Source organism: Macadamia integrifolia, chromosome 5 (assembly GCF_013358625.1).
Source record: "Macadamia integrifolia cultivar HAES 741 chromosome 5, SCU_Mint_v3, whole genome shotgun sequence".
Taxonomy (NCBI): Eukaryota; Viridiplantae; Streptophyta; class Magnoliopsida; order Proteales; family Proteaceae; genus Macadamia; species Macadamia integrifolia.
In genome coordinates, this window is record NC_056561.1 from 42152784 (window position 1) to 42168532 (window position 15749).

Consider the following 15749-nt stretch of genomic DNA (forward strand, 5'->3'; position numbering starts at 1 on the left):
TTCACAGTGGGTGAAGGAAAACTTGGTCCAAAAGAAAAAATATATATCCAAATATTCCCTATGAAAAATATGTGGAGTTGCTCTTAAAGAAATGGCCCAAATGAGAGTAAACCTTTCCTGTGCTTTAGACACAAGCGTCTAAGCCCTGTACTTGCAGAGAGTTTCATGTACCTTTTGGTTGCCACACCTTCGAAGTAGAATAGTTTGGGCTGAAATTTCTTGCATTAATTTCTTTCTTTAGACTGAATTTTCTTGCACTAATTCCTTTCCTTCATTCGTACAATGAATGTTAATGAGAAGATTAAAAGAATCTAAAAATGAAAGTAAACCACAATAATCAGCTTCTCCATTCATGGCTCATGCAAGTTCTGAACCATTTCCAGCAACTACTTTTGCCTCATTCTGTATCAGCTCCTTGATGGTTTGTTCTGATTCCAAATGAATTCTGGCTTAAAATCTGAGCCAAGCCACTTCTTGACCTTGTAGTTGATCGAGATGCATTGGTCGATTGACCATCACTATTCTTCACTGCAAGCTCATGAGATAGACATCGAACAAGACTAACAAAATGTCGCCTAAAAGTTGGATACCTTGAGATACTCTTGGTGATCCCTTGGAGCCTTCAGAAGAAGCATAGGACAAAAGAATGAGGATATAATCAGAAAATGAAAAGTTTAGCAGCTTTTATAAAAAGATCCACATTATTACCTTCGGGCAAATGCATCAAGTTCAGCTAGTTTCTGCTCAGTTTCTGGTGGTGGTAGATTCAAATTTTGCAGTCTATCTGGCTGGCAGCTCAACAAGACCAATTTGCAAAGGTAGTTCACCTCAGCTTCTGTAAGGTTTTTAGCTTTGATCTGATCTTTCAAAATCAAGAGGGGGTTGAAGAACCAATCAAAGAAAGATTCTTTTGGCCTGTTGGTTGAAGTTATCTGAGTCTCATTGTCATCTACAATAATTAAAACATGTAAGCCTTTTAGGTGTATGTGAAGTTTGATACAACAATAACAACAACAAATAACAAACTCAACCTCATCCCAACTAAATGGGGTCAGCTACATAGATCAAACAAAACAAAAAGGAGAAATGAAAAAGAGAAAAGAAAGTAATAAGATAGTCTAGTAAAGAGGCCCAGCGCCAGCACGATAGGAGAATCTCAGCTAAATGGGGTCGGTTACATGGATCCTTGCCCTCCAATCGGCTCTATCTGAGGTCATACTTGGGACAAGACCTAGGCACTGAATGTCACTTTGCATACTTTATTTAAGACCTTTCTTTGTGGTACATATGTTGGTCAATTGCCAATCTCAGACCCTTCTTCAGAAGCCATTACACATGCAGATAACCAGTAGGACCCTAAAGTCAAATCCCTCGCAATCAATGCCACCCAGGTAAATTTGATCCAGTAGCCTGGCTTACAAGTGACTACTACCAAGGAAATTGTTCTACCATACTTCTGACAATTTTCAGATTCCAATGAACTTGAGTGGGAGTAGAGGAATATCAAAATGAAGCACTACCTGATGTTTATCGGACATAAATGATTTTTACATGTGTCGGGCTCCTGTCTATTTGAAGGATATATATATATATATATACATATATTTTTTTTTCTTGGGGGTGGGGTGGGGTGGCTAAAACTGTAAAACATATGAAGAGAATGTAGGCTATGTTACATGGATAGCAGCATGGATGCTGGAGCCTGATACAAACACAAGATGTCAGACAAAGCAAACCTCGCAAAAAGGATTCAGAACTCAGGGTGTTATACATAATCTTATACCAATTATTTCAAATATTCTTATTCATGAGTTTGTGTAGCTAATGTATTTGAATTGTATTCAAATACACATTTAGAAGGGCCAATAGCACATTACGGTTGGCTATCAATAATATGGGTAATGTCCAAGGGACCACAGGGTCAGCCATCTAGAGGACCCCGACATTGTTTTGGATTTCATGGAATCAAAAGTTACTAAAAAGGAGGCAACAAAAAATGGGATACCATGGGGTGCAATTGCATTTGGGACATGCATAGTATTAATTATGCAATTTTGTTCAGTAAACAAACTTTTCCTTTTTCTGGTAGTAGCTTCACTTACTTAGCAATATACCCTCAACATTGGCATTGGCAGAACGCAGAAGTGCCTGAAGTATGCAATAAGCTGGTAAACCAATGGTTAAAACTCTGCTGCCACCTGTGCTTGATTTAGAGTCTTCTATATCTTCCGGTCTTATCAATCCTTCAGCAACCAGAACCAATCCGTGCTTTTTACACTCCACAAATAAACCGTCAAGCAACTACAGTTATAAAATTTCAGTTACTATACTATATCATGTTTCCGTTACCAAACATATCGAAGTAAATATGAGTGACATGGTGATACATACAATGAGGCAACTTTGGTGAATGAATTTGTTAGATCATTTCATATCCTAATCATGGAATTGTCTAAGGTCTAGTCACACAAGTGACTTGGATTTATACAGTAAAACCATGATAATTTGATGAGCCAATGCCTCCCAGTGTATTATTTTAAAGTAAGGCTGAATCTGTCTGTACAATTTACATGCAAAAGAATAGATACCTCGAGGGACTTCAACTCAATTATTGAATTCTTGAAAGAGGGCAAACGAGAGGGTGGATTTCGAAAAGAGTTAGGTCTCGAGAAAGAAGTTGTACGAGAGCTGGTTTGGGATGGTGGCCGTTTCTTCCGGTACTGGAGCCTGATAATCTTATAAAGTAAGTAGCTTTTCATGTTAGACATACAAGGAATATGAATAAAATGCCCTTGAAACATAAAAACCCATTCAAGATCGTACTTAGGAAAGCAGGAGCCTTCTGGCATGTCAAGAATGTCATTACTGTATTCATCATAAATGGACAAGGATGAGATAATATAGCAGAGCCCGAACCAAATAGAGGATTCCTGCAGTTCAAGTCCCAAATAACAAATTTGTGAGTATGTAGTCAATTCAACAACAAAAACTATAGACATAAAGCTTAATTGATCGTAAGAATATGACCTCGTGAGCAACAACAGCTGCATAAGCACCTAAAAAGACACTTGATAAAATTGAACCCAATATAGCTCCAGTAACTGCCAATGGCCAAAGTAGGATGGCAAGACCTGCGAATGGCACACATATAGTCTCCAAGAAAGGCCCTTCCCGACCTATAAGATCATGAAACAATCGATGCCATCCCTTGAAAAGCATGTAAGGGCTCTTGTATATGGCAACGACCGTAACCACAGGAATGTCAACAATAATTCCAAGAAGTCCAGCTAATAAAGCACCTGGAATATAGAGCAATCTGCATGATGTTTAATAGAAAAATCTGTAAGACACATATCGTCTGTTTTGGAAAAGTCAATAGCTTAAGGTGGAAAATCTTGAAGACACAATCATCGACATATATACAATACATTGGAGTGTCTCACTAAAATAATAGGTGTTAGATATACTTTCAGCATGTTATAGGGTCCCATGCTAATCGATGGCCAATAAGATAGCTACACATAAATCAAATGGGATTAGTGGGATCCCTCCCCTGCATATGTCATATTTACCACAATTGCATGTTTCTTTCAAAACTATTTATAGCTGAAATAATCTCTTCTTGTTGGTAGTGGAAAGGGTTATGGTGGAGGATCATCAACTTGCCAATAACTTTGCTGAAGCAACTATCTCCCACAGGGACTTTAAGAAGATTCCTGATAACTTGACAGAGTTTCGATATCAAGCATCATGATGTAGGGAGTTCCTAGGTGATTAGGTTTCCTACAATATTAACTAACTATGTAGGGTTAACTCAAGGCACTTGGGTAGATAGGACAAAAAGAAACTCAGCAAACAAGATTAAGCATGCAAAATAGAATGAGACTAATAAAAAAAGTAGCAAAATACAATAATAATCTAGGCAGAAAAACACATAAACTCTTACTTAAGCTTCAAGTGGGGACATGGGGAAGGGAACAAACGTCATACTAATGTTAGGTTCAGCACAAATCAATCCAAACACCAAATAAGATATGCAAACAATCAATGTCCTCTAGCAGCCAACTAAAATAGAAAATCAGCAAGGGTTTTGGAGATATAACAGTGACAACATGTCTTAAAACAATGGGTAAAAATAGGCATAAACAAAAGAGCAAAGGTTGGTTTCGATGTTAATGGGCTGCAACATATAACATGGATAAATGGAGGTGGGAGGGGTTTAGTTTAATTATTTACCTTGTTGCTGTCCTAGTCTGAGGAGAAAAGAAGTCGAAGTCCTCCAAAATAAAGAGTTGCAGTCCAACCTACTTGATGAAGAACAGCAGTCCCGATTGTTGGAGAAGTTCCAGCAGCAACCCAGTTGGGGGTTTTCTTGATGGAGATAATCTCTAATGATGGTGAACAATTTCTGCAATAGGGCAGCAGCAACAGGAAAGACAGAAAACAGAAAAGAGAGGGATGAAGGATGAGAAAGGGAGAAGGAGAATAAGAGACAGAGAGCCGTGAGAGAGAGAGGAGGCGAGAAACAAAGGGAGACCGAGAGTGAGAGATGAGAAGAGGGAGAGGGCAGCGAGAGAGAATTCGTAGGGGGATTGGGAGGCTGTTTTTCCTTCAATAATCGTCATTCATTCATTAATTTGGAACCGTGGCCAATGGCCTTACATAAATAAGAGACTAATTACTAAAAAGAAAAGAATATTCTAGGAATGCTATTTCATAAACAAAAAAACTTTCTAAAAAGAAATCAATAGGATATTTACTTAGTTTCCTAATTGACTTAAAGACTCAAATAAACAAAATCCTAGGAAATAAAACTACCAACATATCAGATTTGGTGGGGGCCACACAATCTTGGCAAAGAAAGGAAGGAGAGGACTCGATCCAGCATTGGGAAGGCTGGATGAAGCCTTCCTTTTCTTTTTTTTTTTCTTCTTTCTTCTTCTTCTTCCTCCTTCTAATCCTCTGACCACAAAGAAGGTTGGGTCTTCTTCTTCCTTCGGCTGTACGTCTTGATGTCCCCATCAACTCTCCCCAGCTTGGAAGAATTCACCTCAGCTGAATTAAAGCTCATGTAATACTCAAGTAGGTCTGGGTTGAGTTGTTGGACTTCTTGCATTAAGATCCAGGTGTTGTCAATTTCCGGACGTTCACGCCACTTGACCAAGAACTCTCTAGAACCTCCAGTGTGTGTGGACACAATCCTCTCATCAAGGATTTCCTCAACTTCTTCAGTTCTTCTCGTGACCTTAGGCACAAGTGGTAATGAGGTGGGGGAAAGTGGTTGGCTTGGCTCAGAAGTCTCATCAATGTTGAAGGGGAAGTTTTCAAGGTCATCAGGATAGAAAGGGGTAAAGGTAGAGGTACTATGGTATGGGACTAGGTCTTCAACATTGAAAATATTACTGATCTCCATGCTAGCTGGCAGATCAAGAACATACGCATTGGCACCTATCCTCTTGAGTACCGTGAACGGACTTGTGCTACGAGCATGTAGCTTGCTCTCTTTTCCCCTAACAAAACGTTACGGCTTGATTCTTACCATCGCCATATCGCCCTCTTGAAACTCTTGTAGCCTTCTGCGCACATCTGCTTCGATTTGTATTGCTCATTGCTCAGTGCTATCTGTCTTCTTATACCTGCATGCAAATCATGTATATGCTGAGCAAAAGATTCAGCTGACTGGGAGGTCCTGGAACTAGACATGACTGGGATAAGGTCTATGGGTGCCCGGGGCTGGTATCCTGAACAGATCTCAAAGGGGGACAGACCAGTAGTACGGTTCTTAGAACTATTATATGCAAACTCAGCTTGGCTAAGGACTCGATCCCAACTGGTAAGGTGTTCTCCTATGAGGCAACGCAATAAATTCCCTAAGCTCCTATTGACAACCTCGGTCTGGCCATCGGTCTGAGGGTGAAAAGCGGAGGAGAAACGGAGCTTCGTGCCCACCATCCGCCATAGGGTCCTCCAAAAATGACTAGTGAACTTAACATCTCTATCGAACACTATGGTGAGGGGTAACCCATGGTACTTGACAACCTCATTAAAGAAAAGTTTGGCTACTATGGATGCATCGGAGGTCTTAGAGCATGAGATGAAATGGGCCATCTTCGAGAAGCGGTCCACAACTACATAAACAGAATCATGGCCTCTCGAAGTTCTTGGTAGACCAAGCACGAAGTCCATGCTAAGGTCTTGCCAAGGGGAATGGGGAATGGGGAACGGGTAGGGGAGTGTACAAACCCGTGTTTTGCTTTTGTTGTTTGGCGGTCTGGCATGTCCTACACTGACTCATAACTCTAGCAACATCCCTCTTCAGTTTTGGCCAAAAGAATCGGTCCTCAACGAGGGTGATGGTCTTATCGCAACCGAAGTGGCCAGCGACTCCCCTAGCATGCAATTCCCAGATCTGAAAATCTCGGAGTGAAGTCCTGGGAATGCACAACTTGCTTCCTTTAAAAAGAAAGCCCTCCCTAAGTAGGTAGTCTGAGCGGTTGACTGGGTTGCCTTCATTCAAGGAAGTGAACAGGACAGGTGGGGTATTGGTCCTTGACTCGCTCGAACCCTACAACCTCTACACTCATTGCCTAGAGAAGCACACTAGCTCGACTCCTAGCATTGGTGCGAATGAGGAACATGTTCACCTGGCTCAGTGCATCTGCAGCAGTATTCTCGACAGCAGGTCTGTGCTTGAGTACAAAAGTGTACTCTTGGAGAAACTCAACCCACTTGGCATGCCTCTGGTTAAGTTTCTTTTGGGCACTTAGGTATCTCAGAGCTTGGTGGTCAGAGAATAGCACAAATTCTTACGGTGATTGGACAACCGCATAGAATTCCTTGTCGTATGTGGAATATCGTTGCCTAGCTTCATTAAGCTTCTCACTAAAATAGGTAATAGGATGGCCCTCTTATCCTAGGACACCACTTATCCCAATACCAGATGCATCACAATTCACTTCGAAGACCTTAGAGAAATCTGAGAGGCACAGGACTGGAGCTTCAGTCATAAGCTTTTTAATCTCATTAAAGGCCTTCGTAGCACTCTTAGTCCATTGAAACTCCTTTTTCATGCAATCGATGATAGGAGACATAATGGAACTAAACCGGTAGATGAATCTTCTGTAGAAAGTGGCTAAGCCATGAAAGCATCGTACCTCATGAATGTTAGTTGGCTCAGGCCACTCTACAATCGCTCTCACTTTCTCAGGGTCAGCAGATACTCCCTGAGCTGACACAACAAATCCCAGGAAGATGACTTGATCACTCATGAAGGTGCACTTCTTGAGGTTGACATAGAGTTTCTCTTGTAAGAGTACATGAAAAACCTTCTGTAAGTGATCCAAGTAAGAAGACGGGGTCTTACTATAGATGAAGATGTCATCAAAGTAAACCACAAGGAACTTGCCAATGAATGGTTGAAGCACTTGATTCATTATCCTCATGAAGGTGCTAGGTGCATTTGACAAGCCAAAAGGCATGACTAACCACTCAAAGAGGCCATCCTTCGTCTTGAAGGCAGCCTAACCCTAATCTGGTGGTACCCATTCTTGAGATCAATCTTCGAAAAGATCGAAGAGTTGGCCATCATATCTAATATGTCATCAAGCCTAGGGATAGGGAACCTATACTTGATGGTGATCTTATTGATGGCCCTACTATCAACACACATACGCCAGGTGCCATCTTTCTTTGGCATGAGCAAGGCAGGTACAACACACGGGCTAAGGCTTTCCCTAATGAATCCCTTCTGCAATAGTTCATCCACTTGCCGTTTGAGTTCGGCGTGTTCTTTGGGATTCATTCGGTAATGGGGTAAGTTCGGGAGAGAGGATCCTGGAACTAAGTCAATAGCGCGTTGGATGTCACGCATAGGCGGTAACTCATCAGGTAGTTCCTCAGGGAATAACCTCTCGAATTTTCTCAATAAGGGTTACACTTCTCTAGGAGCCTCAGTGAATAAGCGTGACCTATCGGTATTACTCTGTACGGCAACTAGAGCATAAATCACCCCTGAATCGTGACACTCTCCTTCAAATTGTTGTTGATTTAAAATGTTGAGTGTTTTGGTGGGGGTGTGTTTAGATGTACTTCCCTTGTGTTTTGGAACCCTAACTTCCCTAGGGGCACTGGGGGTCAGTCTGATCTTCTTCCCTTTGAACTCAAAGACATAGGTGTTAGACTTCCTGTAATTGGTGACATCCCGGTCATATAACCAGGGTCTACCTAGAATGATGTGGGCAACATCCATCTCTAGGACATCACACCACACTCGATCCTCATATCCTGCAAAGTGTAGGGGAACTAAACACCTCAGATTAATGGGAATGGTGGACTGATCAACCCAGACAACCTTGTAAGGCTTGGGGTGGGGTTCAGATTTGAGGTCCATTCGAGCAACAACGCTCTTGGCGACCACATTCATGCAACTCCCGCTATTTATGGCGACGCTGCAGTTCTTGCTTGATGACATGTGTAAGTGATGAAAATATTAGTTCGTCGCCAATCATCGCTACTCTTAGGTTGTGAGACCATGCAACCCACAATGCCCAGCTTGAGGTCACCGGCCTCCTCGGTGTCCTCATCAGATATGGTCTCACCTGGTCTATGGTCCTCATACTCATGGTCCTAAAAACCCTCTTGGTCACTTTCTTCAAGGGTCTGCTCTCCTACATAAAGATTCCTATTGGGACACTCTCTGGAGAAGTGACCAAATCCACGACACTTGAAGCACTGTTGTTGCCCACTACTCTTGGGTGCTTCTCCCAAAATTCTTTTACCCTTGTTGTCAAATTGATGTTGTGGTGCAACAGGGGGTTTTGGGAATCCAGTTGAGCCTTGGGGTGGTTTTCTAAATTGGGACTCCCCAGCTTGGAAGCTCTTCCTCTGAGAATAAGTTCTCATGGAGGATTCCACCTCACTGAAGGCCTGTGGAACGTCTCGCACCAGGTGGGGTGCCATACGAGACTAAATTTCAGAGTTGAGCGCGGTAAGGAATCTGGATAGTGTCCGCTCAACATCCTCCTGAATACGGCTTCTAATTTTCAATTCATTGAACTTGCTCATGTATTCGGTCACAGTTAACTTCCCTTGCTTCAGGGTATTCATCTCATTCAACAACTGGTGTCTATAAGTGATAGGCAAAAATTCCCTCTTGAGCCGCTCTTGCATCTTTACCCAGGTGGTGATTGGCTCAAGTCCTAGGTGGTCCTTCTGGTACTCTAGGTTTGTCCAGAAATCCTGGGTAGCTCCAATAAGCTTGAACTTAGCAAATCGGTAGCGGACTTCCTCTGGCATATCATAGAAATCGAAGTACCTATCCATCTGCTTGATCCAATCCAGAAGGATCCTAGCATCAATCTGACCATCGTAGGTAGGGGCATCTACCTTAATCATCCGTCTGACATCAAAGCCCCTATCGTGGTGCTCATAGCCCTCATCATCTCCATATTGGGTTTGGCATCTTGGCGGTGGGCCTCAACCCCTACCTTGATCCCTACCATGCCTTAGGCCTTGGAAGTTATCCCCTATCTGGTCATAACCATCAGTCTGGTTATTTTCGTCTGCTTCCTCAGGGTTAGGGCCCCTGCCCCTAGGTTCAGTGCCAGTTGTGTTACGGCCTTGCCGTCTATCAGGGTTTTGGGCACTTGTCTCGAGGGCAACCAACTTATCGGTAAGGGCTTGGAGATGGGCAACTTGTGTTTCCTGTATGGCTTAGACGGCTTTCATGAATTCAGCCAGTTGCTTAGATTGGGTGGAGGTGCTAGGAGGGTCAGACATATCCTGGTATACTCTACCACTACGAGTGGACATAAGGAGATGGGCAGCCAATGGTACGGTTGCCACCAAAGACTCAAGGTCTACTCAGAGTCTCCAATTGAGAAAGGTAGTTAGCCCTCTCAATCTTGAGGTTAGAAATCTCCCTCTCAAGTATATGCTTTTGGAGGGAATAGCGTCCAATGCTATTTGGTTCCGCCAACTTAAGAAAGAAAAGGGTGTCCTCTAATCTATGGTATCGCTCTCTTAGCTCAGACTCGACCACGGACAGATGGTTACAGAGACTAGACCTCAAAAGGTAAGACATGTAAACAAGGGACAGCAGTACCTAATTACCCTAAACCTAGACAAAACCATGCTCTGATACCAAGATGATGTAGGGAGTTCCTAGGTGACTAGGTTTCCTACAAGATTAACTAACTAGGTAGGGTTAACTCAAGGGACTTGGGTAGATAGGACAAAAAGAAACTCAGCAAACAAGATTAAGCATGCAAAATAGAATGAGACTAATAAACAAAGTAGCAAAAAAAATAATAATCTAGGCGGAAAAACATATAAACTCTTACTTAAGCTTTAAGTGGGGACATGGGGAAGGGAACAAACGTCATACGAATGTTAGGTTCAGCACAAATCAACCTAGACACCAAATAAGATATGTAAAAAATCAATGTCCTCTAGCAGCCAACTAAAATAGAAAATCAGCAAGGGTTTTGGAGATATAACAATGATGAAACGTCTTAAAACAATGGGTAAAAATAGGCATAAACAAAAGAGCAAAGGTTGGTTTCAATGTTAATGTGTTGCAATATATAACAGGGATAAATGGAGGTGGGAGGGTTTAGTTTAATTATTTACCTTGTTGCTGTCCTGGTCTGAGGAGAAAAGAAGAAGTCAAAGTCGAAGTCCTCTAAAATAAAGAGTTGCAGTCCAACCTACTTGATGAAGAACAGCAGTCCCGATTGTTGGAGAAGTTCCAGCAGCAACCCAGTCGGGGGTTTTCTCGATGGAGATAATCTCTAATGATGGTGAACAATTTCTGCAATAGGGCAGCAGCAACAGGAAAGACAGAAAACAGAAAAGAGAGGGATGAAGGATGAGAAAGGGAGAAGGAGAATAAGAGAGAGCCGTGAGAGAGAGAGGAGGCGAGAAACAAAGGGAGATCGAGAGTGAGAGATGAGAAGAGGGAAAGGGCAGCGAGAGAGAATTCGTAGGGGGGATTGGGGGGCTGTTTTTCCTTCAATAATAATCTTGTCATTCATTCATTCAATTTGGAACCGTGGCCAATGGAACCTTACATAAATAAGAGACTAGAGCCTTACTAAAAAGAAAAGAATATTCTACGGAATGCTATTTCATAAACAAAGAAACTTGACCTCCAGTGTGTGTAAAAAGAAATCAATAGGATATTTACTTAGTTTCCTAATTGACTTAAAGACTCAAATAAACAAAATCCTAGGAAATAAAACTACTAACATATCAGATTTGGTGGGGTCCACACAATCTTGGCAAAATCCTAGGAAATAAAACTACTAACATATCAGATTTGGTGGGGGCCACACAATCTTGGCAAAGAAAGGAAGGAGAGGACTCGATCCAGCGCTGGGAAGGCTGGATGGAGCATTCCTTTTTTTTTTTTTTTTTCTTCTTTCTTCTTCTTCCTCCTTCTAATCCTCCAACCACAAAGAAGGTTGAGTCTTCTTCTTCCTTCGGCTGTACATCTTGATGTCCCCATCACATCATGTTCGATCAACTTACAGGTTCAAGCTAGATCAACAATGTAATCCGAAGGATGGAGTGTCTCACGTCCACACTTCCAGCCATCTATCAAGTATTTTTCTTTTTCTGATATGAATGTTCAAGACAAAACAGCCCGACACAAATTGTCATGTTAAGTGTTTATTCATTAGTGAGAGGGACCTGCATCTATTAAAATTCTAGAAAACTCATAGTGCATGACTCTTTAAGTTTCATCACATGCAATGTATATACAACAATGATAGACCTTTACTTTAAGGTAAGCAACTTGATAAGTCATTCAAATTTTTATGGACTAGATAACAGAAGTAACCAAAGGATTAAAACCTGATTTCATATGGTTTCCCATTTGGGGGTTCTTGAAGACGGAGGTCATCCATAACTGAGAAATAGGAGTGAAAACAAACATCAGTAAAGTCCCTGACCACATTTAAGCTTCTTTGTACAGAGCTCGAAGTTCCATCCTACATAGGCAAGTAGATTTCCATGAGGGAACAAAATGAAACTAAAACCACTAAGCATTTAATAATCATCAGAACTGATTTGGTTCACTAATAAATAATGGCATACAATAATACAGTGGAGGAACTCCTGTGTCTTTCCTTCTCCAACAGCTTCAAAGGTGGCAACCAGGGGTGCAAGAAAGCCATACACTGCACCACCCAGAATACTTCCAATTATGCCAACCAATGGCCACAAGATCAAGATAACAGAAATGCATATGCACAGAACAATCTTCAGAACTGGCCCCAGTTGTTTGGCTCTGCCTCAGAAAACAATGATTATAAGAAAGAGACCACTACAATAGAGAAAAACCAAACAAGCCAAGAAAACAATAAAATCAAGCTACCTTGCAATGCAATAATATGTCCAGACACAATGGGCTGGCCAAAGACCCAAAATGATTGCAGAGTTCCCAATTAAAATGATAAGGCATATCAATGGGCAGAAAATAACACCTGCAAGGCACACAAAATAATTGATTAAAATTTTGAAAGGGGAGGGAGAGAGAGGGACTGAAGTTCCTCACTATGCATAAAATAACATTTGCAGAAGGGAAAGATAGAAATCAAAGGATTACTAACGAAAATGAATTCTTTTGAAACCGTACAAACCCATTTGGTTTCATTGAGTAAACCAGAGGACCAAGAATCTACCCAGAAGCCTAGTTTCTTGACTTTCTTGAGCCATAAAATGGAAAATAATCATAAACAGTGGTTTGTGTAACCCAAAAGCATCCGAAACAAAACTAGAAACAACATACTAATTAGAAGAGAAACAAAAGAGGAACCGCAAGAAATTCTAAATGGAAAACTTGGGAGAGGAAAAACCAACCTTTAATGATGCCCAGAAGTAGAAGTCCTATAAAGAACGGCAAAAACCTGATAAAGCTCCATAAGGAAGCCAAAAACCCCCTGGGGGGTTCCATCTCTACTTACCTAAAGAATTGCAGCATCACTTTAAACCCATGTCACAATTAACCATAACGAATGATCAGAAGACAGAATTTAATTTTGAAAGAAAAAAAAATGACTCTGAAACCAATCTTTATAGACTCACATCAAACAGAAACGGATTCAGCCTAGCGGATATCTCTGAAGAATATCTCTGTCGCAATCCCTATTCTGAGCTAGAAACGCCATAGGAAAAGAGAATGATCGTGGGTTCTTTCACTCTCGAGTTCAAATGAAATATTAAGCTAAAGAGTCTAAGACTGTCACTGGTTCAGTGGCAGGCAGTTAGATAACCGTTCGAAACGTGACAAAAGGATGTCCAATAGTGTAGAGAGAGCGAGAGAGAGAGAGAGAGAGAGAGAGAGAGAGAGAGAGAGAGATTTTTTTTTTTTTGGAGAGAGAGAGAGAGAGATGTGCATAAATGGGTTGGATGAATAAAGAGTAGTGTTGTCCTACTTTGGAAGCAAAGCTACAGTGTGTCACCACCATGGAATGTGAACTCTGAAAAAAGCATTCGAAGTAAGGAATCAAATATTTTGGGTCTTCCAAAATAAACAAAAAAGTTGCCCACAAAAAAAAAAAAAAAAAAAAAAGGAGGAGGAGTTTTCATCCATTCACTGTCAATCCATTGACACTGTATAATAGGAAGAGATATGGAGAGAGAGGAGATCATATTAGGACCTTCTCCTTGATCATCGAGCGATGGAGGAAAAATTTGTCCAATATATTTTGGGTCTGATTATCAAAGATAAATCATTCCACTTTGGATGTTTTAACAATTTATCATTAACCACTGTGGTGTAGTTGATACAATGAAATCCAATTAAGGTTATTAAAATCGGAATCTGTGTTTGTTCCTACCAATATTGGGTCTTGAAAACCCTAAAATTGGTCCTAAGAACTAAAAATTCAGGGATTCGATGATTGAAACCCTAGGATTGGCTGGAATCTAGATTAGTCATGATAGATTCTAATCTGAATTGACTGATTCGACCGACCCTAATTCAAGATTTGAAATGGTGACTCCCAGTCTCGCTTTCGCACCCAATGTAATGGCAAGGTATTAATTTGGGATTGGAATCAAGAACTGTCTTGAAACAGACTGCTAAAACTCGCAATCGACTCATCACTTAACTAAATTTGATGGGTCTAGAAAAAATCAATAAGGAATCGATTGAAACTGAAAGCTCTAGGACTCGTTTAAGATGTATATTTACTTATTTAGGGTTAATTAATACTTGATAGTTACATCTTATAAAAAATTTTGCTGTCATTACAAAGAAAATAAAATGGTTATGCATCAAAGCACTTAGTTAACTCAAATAATAATAATAATACATCAAAGCACTTATAATTGAGACTTTGAGGGCCCAAAACTAAATGAATGAAATCTGGCCGTACTTGATGCATTCAACAGCAGTTGTTGGTTGTTAGATTGTAGCGTAACCCCTGCTGCTGAGCATCTCATCCACAAATAATAACCCATTAAATAACTAAATAAATGAATGAACATGAAGTATTACTTGTTAAAATTGTTTATATTTCATGTAAATTGGTGGTCACTTTCATGCCAAAGATTGAAAGAGACTGATTCAACTCACAATTTAGGTAATTTTTGTTCCTATTTTTACACTAGTTATTTTGCTCTGCTTTTTATTAGACCTTCATCAATAATGCCATTTCACTTTTAAAGCCAAAGTTTGCATTAATTTATCTAAGAAAAAAAAAAGACAACATCCATTTTAGGTATAATTTTTTTTTTTGGGTAAAGATTTTAGATATAAATGTGAAAGAAGGTTTCCAAGGCAAGTGACATTGAAGAGCACACTACTAAGGTGCAACAAATTGATGTCTTATATTAGAAGGGAATTAGATCATTTCATATGAGCAGTAGAGAGATAGACATAGAGATGCCAATGTACCCTACCTTAGTGTCGCTATATGGATCCTTGCCCTCCAATAAGCTCTATTCGATGTCATAAATACTTGATATAAGGCCTAAGTTATACATATCTTTTCTCAACACTTCTCCTAAGATAATTTTAGATCTGCCCTAGTCTATTAACTCCTTCAATCTGAATCAAATCACTCTTCCGTGTTAGAGCATCCAATGGCTTCCATTGAACATGGTCATGCCATCTCAAACGACTTTCTCGTAACTTATCATGTATAGGAATTACTCCTAAGTTAGCTCTAATATGATGATTCTTTAAGCACCGTTTGGTAACGCTTTTGCTGTTTCTCAGTAGAAACAACTTTTCACGTTTCTGGAAACAAAAACAGATTTTTTGGTGTTTAATAAACCTGTTTTTCGAAACATTTTTTGCAAATATAATGCCACTAAAAAATCCAATAGTATCAACGGATGCCCAAAAGGGAGAGAAGGTTCGGTTGCCTCTTTTTAGGTTTAAATAGTTGAGAGGTTTATCGGGCACAACAACCTTTTTTCTTTCAAATTCGTTTCTAAAAATGACAAAATAAGTCCGACTTGTTTCGTCAAAGTCTTTTCTATAATTGTAGATAGGCATAAATTTTAATTTATGTTTTTAGAAATGGATGAAATAGAATAACTTTATCAAACGTTTTTTAGGTTGTTTCTCCGTTTCCGAGAACAAGAAAACGCAGAAATGGTAGAAATGAACGTTGTAAAACGACGCCTTACTTTATCCTTCATCAAGTATAATAAAATAATTTATTCGTTATTGTGAATCTCAAATCTTTCTACATATGTTTTTCACTCTATCTAAATTTATTTGGGGGGGGGGG

At 40.3% G+C, this 15749-nt stretch overlaps 1 protein-coding gene across 2 annotated transcripts; it reads right to left on the reverse strand.

The window, feature by feature from the left end:
* Nucleotides 1-203: 203 nt before the first annotated feature.
* Nucleotides 204-13560, reverse strand: LOC122078394 (uncharacterized membrane protein At3g27390-like). 2 transcript variants are annotated; one of them, XM_042644366.1, is made up of 11 exons: nucleotides 13090-13560; nucleotides 12865-12968; nucleotides 12380-12488; nucleotides 12100-12292; nucleotides 11857-11993; nucleotides 3028-3316; nucleotides 2824-2930; nucleotides 2589-2727; nucleotides 2103-2301; nucleotides 709-949; nucleotides 204-620 (listed from the first exon to the last, which is right to left on the reverse strand). In XM_042644366.1, the coding sequence occupies exons 2-11, from the start codon at nucleotides 12956-12958 to the stop codon at nucleotides 398-400; spliced, it is 1731 nt and encodes a 576-aa protein (XP_042500300.1). In that variant the 5' UTR covers nucleotides 12959-12968; nucleotides 13090-13560; the 3' UTR covers nucleotides 204-397. The 2 variants fall into 2 exon arrangements, with proteins under 2 accessions (XP_042500300.1, XP_042500299.1); XM_042644365.1 differs by having other exon boundaries at nucleotides 12865-12987.
* Between the last annotated feature and the right edge of the window lie 2189 nt (nucleotides 13561-15749).

Coding starts and splice junctions, on each gene's coding strand:
- LOC122078394 (XM_042644366.1), bottom strand. CDS start 12,958: ATGGAACCCCCCAGGGGGTTTTTGGCTTCCTTATGGAGCTTTATCAGG. Junction 12,489..12,864: donor ACTTCTGGGCATCATTAAAG/GTTGGTTTTTCC, acceptor TGTGCCTTGCAG/GTGTTATTTTCTGCCCATTG. Junction 2,302..2,588: donor TTGAGTTGAAGTCCCTCGAG/GTATCTATTCTT, acceptor TTATAACTGTAG/TTGCTTGACGGTTTATTTGT.